Source organism: Mastomys coucha, unplaced genomic scaffold (assembly GCF_008632895.1).
Source record: "Mastomys coucha isolate ucsf_1 unplaced genomic scaffold, UCSF_Mcou_1 pScaffold21, whole genome shotgun sequence".
NCBI classification, from domain to species: Eukaryota; Metazoa; Chordata; class Mammalia; order Rodentia; family Muridae; genus Mastomys; species Mastomys coucha.
The window spans coordinates 41,795,555-41,806,611 of NW_022196904.1; the positions used below are offsets into that span (position 1 = coordinate 41,795,555).

The 11,057-nt window shown below is 38.1% G+C and overlaps 1 protein-coding gene across 3 annotated transcripts in view; it reads left to right on the forward strand.

The window, feature by feature from the left end:
* The window catches only part of Nell1 (neural EGFL like 1), an 839,869-nt gene extending 830,578 nt beyond the window's left edge, over window positions 1–9,291 (forward strand). For all 3 annotated transcript variants that reach the window (XM_031386788.1, XM_031386787.1, XM_031386789.1), the window contains 3 exons: window positions 3,441–3,617; window positions 5,651–5,875; window positions 8,843–9,291. In XM_031386788.1, the coding sequence (XP_031242648.1) occupies window positions 3,441–3,617; window positions 5,651–5,875; window positions 8,843–8,893 (453 nt within the window). In that variant the 3' untranslated portion in view covers window positions 8,894–9,291. The remainder of the gene's footprint in view (window positions 1–3,440; window positions 3,618–5,650; window positions 5,876–8,842) is intronic.
* Window positions 9,292–11,057: the final 1,766 nt, after the last annotated feature.

An 11,057-nucleotide genomic window follows, 5' to 3' on the forward strand; every position in this document is an offset into this window, starting at 1 on the left:
ATATCTGCTAATGAAATAGGAACAGTCATGAATAGTCTCTCAACCAAAAACAGCCCAGGACCAGATGGGTTTAGTGCAGAATTTTATCAGACCTTCAAAGATGAAGCCTACTTGATTATGATGGATGATCGTTTTGATGTGATCTTGGATTCAGTTTGCAAGAATTATATTGAGTATTTTTGAATTGATATTCATAAGGGAAATTTGTCTGAAGTTTTCTTTCTTTGTTAGGTCTTTGCGTGTTTTAGGTATCAGAGTAATTGTGGCTTCTTAGAACAAATTGGGTGGAGTACCTTCTGTTTCTATTTTGTGGAATAGTTTGAGGACTATTGGTATTAGGTCATCTTTGAAGGTCTGATGAAATTCTGCACTAAACCCATCTGGTCCTGGGCTGTTTTTGGTTGAGAGACTGTTAATGTCTGTTTCTATTTCTTAAGGGGAAATGGGACTATTTAGATCATTTTATCTGATCTTGATTTAATTTTGGTACCTGGTATCTGTCTAGAAAATTGTCCATTTCATCCAGGTTTTCCAGTTTTGTTGAGTATAGGCTTTTGTAGTTGGATCTGATGATTTTTTGGATTTCCTCGGTTTCTGTTGTTATGTCTCCCTTTTCATATCTGATTTCGTTAGTTAGGATACTGTCTCTGTGCCCTCCAGTTAGTCTGGCTAATGGTTTATCTATTTTGTTGATTTTCTCAAAGAACCAGCTCCTGGTTTGGTTGATTCTTTGTATAGTTCTTTTTGTTTCCATTTGGTTGATTTCATCCCTGAGTTTGATTATTTCCTGCCTTCGACTCCTTTTGGGTGAATTTGCTTCTTTTTGCTATAGAGCTTTCCAATGTGCTGTCAAATTGCTGGTGTATGCTCTCTCTTGTTTCTTTTGGAGGCACTCAGTGCTATGAGTTTTCCTCTTAGGACTGCTTTCATTGTGTCCCATAAATTTGGGTATGTTGTGGCTTCATTATCGTTTTCATAGTAGAGACAATACAAAAAATTTGAGTGAAGGCCCCTTTCCATACTCTTCAGTCATTATAATACAAAAGTGGGCATCTCCCATCCACTCTATGTAGGGAATGTAGTTCTTTTAAGGATTTTCACTTTAACTTTCATTGAACTTACCTTTCCATCCATTTTTATGGAAGAAAGAGACTAAGACCTCTTAGGCAGATACATTGTATTTTCAGATACCAGTAATTATGAAGCTGCATATTCATGGGAGATGACAGATACAGTATCTGTTAAAAGCTGTGACTGGCAAAAGAGGTGAGGTGGATCTCACTGAATGAAATGCAACCTGCATCTGAAAACACACATATGCTCAATCTACCAGCCATAGGAGATAGGGCGGGGATTAACAGGGTTTTACTTTCATTAAGCTCATATCAGTCAACACTGTGACATAACCTAAATAAGAAGGCAAAGCACACTGAAAGTTAAACCATGGCGACACAAATCCCTGTCACTTCTTGTTTCTCAAGACTTATATGTAGTTTTCTAATGTGAGAAATGAAGGCATACTCCTGGGTCATCAGTATTAAATGTAATATAGGTAAATAATTTCTATAAATTTTGGCAGAAAATAAGAAAAAAAATGTTGAAAACCATGCTCTATAGTCAAAGATTGAAAGAGGTATCCACTGTAACTGCTGTGTAGTGAAAAATTACAAACAATGGGAACTGGTTGACGAATCAGAAATGTTTTTCCCAGAAAGAGTAATTTGGTGAACACTTATGAATTAGCTTCTAAGAAATGTTATAAAAGAATAAAAGGGCTATGATTTCAAGGAAGAGTAACTAAAGTCAGCAAAGAGATAACAAGACAAACATGTGCCCCAAATACCTTCCTTGGTATGATCTCCCAAGAATGAATAGTCTCAAGTATAGTCTTTGTAACTTTTAGTTTTGGCTGTTACAGTCAAGGTGGGCTTTATGTCCTTTAAATTATCTTCTATTCCTAAGGCTTAGTTTTTAAAGTACTCAAAAACATAACTATAGTGAGATTATGAGAACTAGGTCAGTTGTTATTCCAACAGACTCAAGCTCAGTTTCCAGCACCAGTATAGGGTATTTTACCACTACCTGAGACTCAGCTCCAGCAGATCCAGTGAATACTCTGGTGTCTGCAGGAACACACAGACACACACACACAGAGACACATACACACATAAAATCATTTTTTAATAAAAAAATATTTAACAGGAATAACTGTACCCATAAATGGTAGCCAAAGTTCTCACACCTTAACTTCTCCATCAACATAAATATGACAGTGGTTTGATGAGTAGATAATAGACATGCTATAAACATTCAGTTTTAGTGTCCAGTCTTATAACTGAGTTCCCAGGACTGAAATTATATGGGTTTATCATTTGATGAACTGCTTCATGGAGGAAGGTGACAACTGGTCATAAGCTCTTCAAATAAGCAAAGTAAAAACTTGTAGAAGAAAAATCTTTTGAAACTCTCAGACTCGATTATAGGTTTAGAGATGATGCTGTCCTGTGTGATCTGTATAAGGCCCTTAATTTTCCTGGACCTCAGCTAATTCTTCACATATTCCTTATGAATTGGGGCATGAATGAAAGTAGGCAGTGCATTACAATGTGTTTGCTGGTGTTCTTGTATATTAGGACAATGTACTTACATGGTTTTCCACTGAAATGAGGTTATTTTCTTATTGATTGTCATAGCACACAATACAATGCTTTCATTACATTTGGATACTCTCACACACCATAAAGTTTGCTCTTATTGCCCTTCATTTCTCCAGTTTTCCACTTTCCCCTTCTTGTCTGTTCCCCCACCACTACCACCATGTAGTTCCCTTTCCATCTGGAATTAATTCTTGATCACATTCAGTTTAACTGCTTATGTTGAGTCTCATCCTTAAGTAGAAACATATCTTTTCCATTAATTAATTAATTTATTCACTTTCCATCCCAACCACAGTCCCCTCCTATCAGTCCCCCTTTACATAGCCTCTCACCAATATTTCCCCCTATTCTTCTCCTCAGAGGACGGAGAGGCCTGTCCTGGGAACCAAGCTACACTAGCACTCAAGTCACTGCAATACTAGGTGCATCCTCTCCCACTGAGGCCAGACAAGGCAGCACAGTTAGGGGAACAGGAGTCACAGACTGACAACAGTGTCAGGGATAGCCCCTGCTTCACAGAAACATTTTTTTTAAATATTCAAAGAACAAAGGGAATGTTTCCCCCTTGGGTACACTTAGCAATGTTTCCATTTTGACTTGGCTGGCTCCAGTAAAGAAAGGCTATGCCTGCTTTGAACAGGATGGGAAGTAGACAGTATAGATTCAGAGCTAAGAAATTTATTCTATAAGCTCTATGGTGCATTTGCAAAGCTTGATTTTCAGAGTGCCTCTGTGCATATGTTTTCCTAATCACAAAACCTCCTTGACCTCACTTCTCAACAGGATGGGAAGATATTCTGCCGGCGGACAGCTTGTGATTGCCAGAATCCAAATGTTGACCTTTTCTGCTGCCCAGAGTGTGACACCAGGGTCACTAGCCAATGTTTAGATCAAAGTGGACAGAAGCTCTATCGAAGTGGAGACAACTGGACCCACAGCTGCCAGCAGTGCCGATGTCTGGTATGTCAGTTTCCTGTGGATCCTGGTGCCTTTACTGTAGAAAAGGTTATAGACTTGTGAGCTTTTGGGATAGAGTTCCAAGATGTTTCCATTATTACACAGAGCATCATGGGTTATGCTTAACCAGTGGCCATGTGCTATGCCTGCAGATATTTACATTATATTTAAAATTCTGTAAAAGTAAAAAGAATATATTTATAGAGCAGATTTAACCTGAGCATTTTGTATACACCTATATATTTTAGAATGTCCAAAGCAAGGAAAATTCTCATAAAGTAGCTTTAAATGGTTTGAGAGGTAGTGATTGTCTAGATAGAGTCAAGCACACTTTTGCTTTTGGCATGATCTTTAATATTGCCAATAGAAAAACAATATAATAGAAGTGATGGAGTTTGGGTGAGTAAGACTGAGAATCCAATTCTATAATTGTCTCATAGGCTAGCTTGTGGTAGACCCTTTGGATATGTCAAAGCATTTCAATGGTTAGCCATTTCCATAAATGTACACAGGCTTATGAGTATCAGTTCAAGATTCTTAGGAAGATAAGAGAATGTATGTGAAAGATGAGTACACTCATCCATATAGCAGGCACTTGGCTTAGTGCCATAGAAGAAACTTAATGTGATAACTGCTATTGATGCTCTGTTATCCCTTGAAAATGCTGTTCATACAGGACTAATAACATTATTTTAAATATTTTAAATATTAATACTATGCCTGGATTTGAGGAGGTTCACAGAAAACACATAATTTCCATATCTGGTTCAGTGTGTTTTAAACTACTGTATAGACAATGATTTCTAAGAACAGGAAGACTTAAGGGCATGGTACATTGAGGATTGTGGCGCTCCATCTGCTCCATCTCGGAGCATTCTACCTGAGTCAGCATACAAAGCAAGCTTTTAGTTTGGTGCTTAATGTTTATTGAAATGATTTTTTCTCTTTCTGGGTATTATATGAAAACTAGCGCCCAGAGAAATTGTTCTCTCAGTTTCCATAAATCCCTAGGTTAACGTGCAGGCAGTCATCACATGTATCCTTTACAATCCATCTTAATACGAAGACTGAAACATAGATAAATTCTGTTCATGGCCAATTTTACAGGTTCCCTTCCAAGGACAAATAGATCCAGGACAACTACAGACCTTTTTCCAGTGTCATTCTGGAAAACCATTTTTCTTCCTTGAGAAGCCAGGCATCAGATAGCTGGGATTACTGGCATTTATCTTGCATGTGGCATTTTCATTCAAAGAGTTTTAAAAGGACATCTTGAATGTCCAGCCTTTGAGATGTACATTTATTTTTCAACTCACAGAAGCTATTGAGCATTAACTTACAGCTATTTTAGAATAATATCAGTCACATTTATTAAATACTTTATCAAGGTTTTGCCTGTGCCAGACTCCTAGTGATATCACACAAGCAAGGCAGACAGAGTCACAACATGAATAAGCCTAGAATGTGGAGACATTGACTGAATAATTAAGTAAATGAGAATCCCTGCAGCTGACAAGGACATGGTGACAGTGAGGCTATGTGGAGAGACTTTGCTCTCATAGGCAGCTCAGTGGTGTCTATAGCAAGAAGTGGGTATCTCTTTATACACTCCCCTCACTCTGCTTGTTTGTTCTATTAGTATCTATTGGACAAATCTCTAAACATCATTAGGGAAGAAAACAAACAATAAAAGTACAAAAGCTCAAGTTAATGTTGAGCTATACCAATTATACAGCATAACCTAAAAATAACTATATACTGTGCTTGGAACACAAATAAGCTGATTAAAGACTTTCTGTGAACTCTGGGTTAGGTAGTCAGCAAAACCATCCTGAGGAAGTGATATCTTCTTAGAAGTTATGTGTGTAGAAGGTATATCTTCACAGAGGAGGATGGATCATATACATCATGGTGCAGGCTAGAAGCATTCAACAAGTAAATAATGAGAGTTGTAATGCTTTCTTCCCCCCAAGGGATATTGGAAATATAAAACTGCATAAAGATGAGGACAACTCATTTCATCTTTCTCTCCACAGGAAGGAGAGGCAGACTGCTGGCCTCTAGCTTGCCCTAGTTTGAGCTGTGAATACACAGCCATCTTTGAAGGAGAGTGCTGTCCCCGCTGTGTCACTGACCCATGCCTGGCTGATAATATTGCCTATGACATCAGAAAAACTTGCCTGGACAGCTCTGGTGTTTCGAGGCTGAGCGGTGCAGTGTGGACAATGGCTGGATCTCCTTGTACAACCTGTAAATGCAAGGTAACCATCAGCCCTGGGGTGTATGAGCCACAGATAGTTTCCTTTTGAAATCTCTGAATTCAGGTTCCATGGAATGCATGTTCTCACAGGAGGACATTATGTGTAGACAGATAATAGCTGGGTCTTGTATAAGGCAGTTCCCAAATGGACATGGAAGAATACAAATTTGCCTTTAAACTACTGAATTTTAACGACTGCAATCTTAATCATAGAGAATGAAAGTTATTTTAACCTGCAATATAGAAAAATAATGGGAGACAAAATAGGTAAGGGGAGGGAAGAGAAAGCAAGCCTAGAAATTCTTAGCTTTATTCTAGAAAATTACAGAAACCATCAAGACAGAGAGATCTATATAGCTGTTTACTCTGTTTTATTTTACATTGCCAACCATATTCCTGGATCTCTTGTGTTCTTTTTGACTGCCATATCTGTCTGATTTTTTTGGAATATTTTCCATAAAATATCCTCATGTGTCTTTCAGACTTGAAAGATAGGCCTCCCTCTCTTCAGTGTTCATAGAGTTATGACCAAACTTATGAGCAGCTTCCATGATGCTTCATCAAGCACAGTCAAAGTCTCAGCCAGAACATTTTGTTGAGATTCTTGTTAATAAGAATATTAAGAATGAGGAAAGGCCCTTGGTCCTGTGAAGGCTGAATGACCCGGTGTAGGAGAATACCAGGACAGGGAAGTGGGAATGGGTCAGTTGGTAAGCAGGGGGAGAGGGGATGAGATAAAGGGTTTTCATAGGAGAAACTAGGAAGGGGGATAACATTTGAAATGTAAATAAAGAAAATATCTAATTAAAAACTATCCAAAAAAAAAGAATATTAAGAATGATAGTGTACTTGGTCCCATCAAACCCTACCTCCACCTGAGCCATCAATGGAGGCTTTCAAACTTGTCATTTTATGGATTTATTAGTGTTGGAGACACCTTTCTGTTTCCTAGAATGTAGTATATTAAGATGAATTCCTGGTAGAAAAATAATGTCAAGCATCCTATAGCAAAAGAGTCATGATCCCATCTAGAATTTCACCACCACAAAAAATGTGGCATAGTCACAGAGGCATAGACACCTGGGTTGTTCATTTTCATTTTTCCCCTTTTCTTTTATTGAAAATAGACTTTTTCATATAATATATCCTGATTATAGTTTTCCCTCCCTCTATTCCTCCCAGTTTCTCTCCACCTACTCTTGCTTCAAGATTCACCTCCTTCTTGTCTCTGCTTAGAAAACAAACAGAAATCTAAAGGATAATCATTTTAAAAATTGAATAAAGTAAGATAATACAAACACCTTGGAATTGGACAAAGCAAACAGAAGGAAAAGAGCCCCAGAAAATGCACAAGAAAATAGATGCAAATATTGTCTATTTGTCTGTACTCTCAGGACTCCCATAACCAGAGGCCATAGTATTTACACAAAGGCTGTGTAGGGTAAAAGATTAAAGTAAAAGTAAAAACTAAACTAAACTTTAAACAAGGAGACATAAAGCCCTCCTATGACATTATGAGACAAGATACCAGCAGAGATGCCATTGCATTGATTTTCTGTTGGTTGTCTACTACTGGGCATGGAGGCTACCCTTAAGAATACTGGTTTCCTTCATGAGACTCCCTTGGAGAAAAATAAATTTCCATTTGTGTGTGGTAGGGGCTGCATGTTCACTTCTCCTTTCAGCTCTGTGTAGTCCCTCAGTCTCTGTGAGCTCATATGTTCATTGGTACTATTGTTTTGAAGGCCTTGTTTGAGGATTTTTATCTCTTCTAGCTCTTACAATCTTTCTGTCTCATCTCCTGTGAGGTTCTTTGTTCCTGAGGAGGCAGATATCCCATTATCAGCTAAGTGTTTTGAGATCTCTCAGTCTCTAGATAATGTTTGGCTATGGGTCTCTGTATTTTCCCATCTGCTGCAGGAGGAAGCTTTCCTGATGCTGGCTGAACAAAGCATTGATCTATGAGTATGGCAGAATGCCACTCAGACTCACTTTATTGCTCCAATTTATTTTTCTTTAGATCAGTGTAGCCACCAGCTCTGATTCTCTATATTTAATAAGATGTGTATGTGATATCATCAGCAATGAGATCTTTCCATCAATTTATGGAGAGGGACCTATCCAGCTTTGGTAATAGCTTAGGTAGTTTGCGAGACTGCAGCAGATCAGGTGTCTGCCACACTGATGACTAGAGGAGGAGACTAGAGGATTGAATTTGCAAGAGAGAAGGGAGAAGTAGAGATCTGCAGTTAGCCCAGCTCATTCCCTGCAGGCATGGCTAGTGGATTAGCAGAGAAAGCTTGTTACAGTTGGGAGTTTGGAGGAATGGGATGAGTAGAGAAGAAGAAAGCTTGGAGAAGATCTGTGTGATTTGCTGAAGCTGAAGCAGAGAGCGTACAATTCCTTTTAAAATGTCAGACTTGAGATTCATTCAATGCAGTTATAAAGGTACATTTACATTAATTTATGAAATTGAATTTTAATCAACTTTCATGAATTTATTCACCTAAATGCTCACTCCTCCTTCCTATTCTTGTTCTGGTTAATGGTCATGTTTACCCTTGATGTAAATCCCTTCATGGGATCTAGTTTGGATTTGCCTTCAGATCTTACTGATATTTTCAATTAGTTTTTTGAAGTGGGAATTTGTCCCCTTTTAGCCATTTATATTTCTGAAATACTTCTTGAAAATAAAGTTAGCAAATAAATTGTAACAGTTTAGATGTTGGAGTGTGTCCAGAGCATAGACTGAATGCAGGCAGGACATGAAGCTGACTTGCTAGCAAAGCCTCAGTCAAGGATTACCTGGAAGATCATCCCATGCTTACTTCCTTTTCAAAACTAGACATCATCTTTCCATTTTCGAAGCATATTCTCTCTTCCACTGTTTTGAACATGGATTGCATACTGCTCACCAGCAAGTTTTCTGTCTCAGGAGCTAACTAACCCCTGTGTTCTTTTTGCACAGAATGGGAGAGTCTGCTGCTCTGTGGATCTGGTGTGTCTTGAGAATAACTGAAGATTTTAAATGGACTCATCACATGAGAAAATGGACAAAATGACCATTCAACCTGAGGAAGAAGCGGGGCTGATTTCTTTTTCTTTTTAACCACGGTCAATTACCAAAGTCTCCATCTGAGGAAGGCGTTTGGGTTGCCTTTGCCACTTTGCTCATTCTTGCTGACCTAGTCTAGATGCCTGCAGTACCGTGCATTTCGGTGGATGGTTATTGAGTCTCCGTGTTGTAAATCACATTTCCCTTGTCAGATCATTTACAGATACATTTAAAGGATTCCATGGTAAATGTTAATGTACCTTTTGTTTATTTTGTGTACCAACATAATAGAGACTTGGCACCATTTATTTATTTTTCTTGATTTTTGGATCAAATTCTAAAAATAAAGTTGCCTGTTGTGACTTTTGTCTCATCCGCTGCATACAGAATGGAGGTTCCTGAGGGACGTGTTGATGGAGATGTGTAGCATCTGTCCACGACATCCTTCCGTTTCAAACTGTTGAACACAGATGCCCACTCACTCAGCTAAAAACTGCTTAGGGCAGTTATGATACACTAAAGGGGAAAGGATGCCAGACATCATTAAACATCATTTCAAAAAGTACTATCTCCTCCCTGTTGCAAAAATAAATGAAGTGACACATTTACTCACAATTTCTAAACAGTGATCTTAAAAGCACTTCTTGGCATTGGAAGCCGAATTATGTTTATATCAGCTTTACATAATACTCAAAACCAGCAAGGCACTTTGATAGTTATTAATAAAGTTGATGAAATAATACAAGTCCCCCACATATTACATAAGCCTGGACTAAGGAATCTGTTTGTCCATTGTTTGTTGTTGTTGTTTTTTTGGGGGAGGGTTGTTTGTTTGTTTTTTGTTTTTGCGGAGGTATTTGATTTATGTACTTCATATCTGACAGTCAAGGTTTCTGATTCCTTTCCAGTGCTGTTCCACTAATGACATTGCTTCTATGGATCAAGGAGAAAAGCCTTTAAGAAAAGCATGGGTTGGTGACTGTTCCCACTTCAGCTGATGCGTGCTTGCTGATTTATTGATTGATTGATTCATTTATTCATTCATTTTATTTAATTTATATGAATGTTTTACCTGCATGTATGTCTGTCCACCATGTGTGTATCTGGTGCCTGTGGTGATCAGAAGAAGGTACCCAGTCCCCTAGAACTGGAGTTTCAGATGTTGGTTAACTGCCATGTGGGTGCTGGGAATAGAAGCCACATCTCTGCAAGAGCAGCAAGTGCTCTTAACCAATGAAACAGCTTTCCAGTTCCAACCAATGCTATATGTTTATGGATCAACAATTATTAGGTTACAGAAAATGATTACATTTCATCAGAGCTGAGTATCCAATCTTAGGTAGTATTTTAAGAAAATCATGTATTGCCCTGAATTAAGTTAGTTCCTGGACTGCTCCTCACTGCTCCCATATCTCAAAGTCCTAACTTGTTACACCAATGATGCTATAAGTAATGTTTAAATTCTAAATACTAACATTATTAGTTTAAAATTATAAGTTCCAAACACTATCATTCACTAGTATTTTTCCAACAGAGATAATAGCCAGTATTCTTTGGGAAAATGGAGTGCTCTACATGAAACCGACTCTATGTGATGAATCACAATGACAACAAATTGAATATAACACTTGGCAAAGACCGCGATGCAATGTGATAAATTACAGCACATCATATTTTATCTCAATTCCTTACATGGAACCCTGGAGTAAAGAATTGAAAATTACCCTTTGAAAACATTTATGACAACTCAATTAAAGAGAAGCCTTTCCAATGTTATAAAAACAAAGGCATTCACAGTACTTGCCACTGCATCTACAGATCCTTGTGTGAAACAGGGTCCTTCTGTTCCATTAGCACCTGCCCCACACTTACATGTCCCGAGGGCAAGTCTGATAGTTCCCACAAAGGCTAAGTGACTCTCAAAGTTAACACTGTTCCTATCCTTCTCTGTGGCAGATCTGCTGATCTCTGCTACAGAGAATGTCTGAGTACAGATGGAAGTCTTAGAGCTGCCTGTACTTCTTCCTCCAAGACATTATCAAAATGCCACAATCTTATTGAATTCCTGTGGGTTGGTGCTTAGTTGAAGTACAATTAAAATCGATAGACATATTTTTTTTTTTTTATT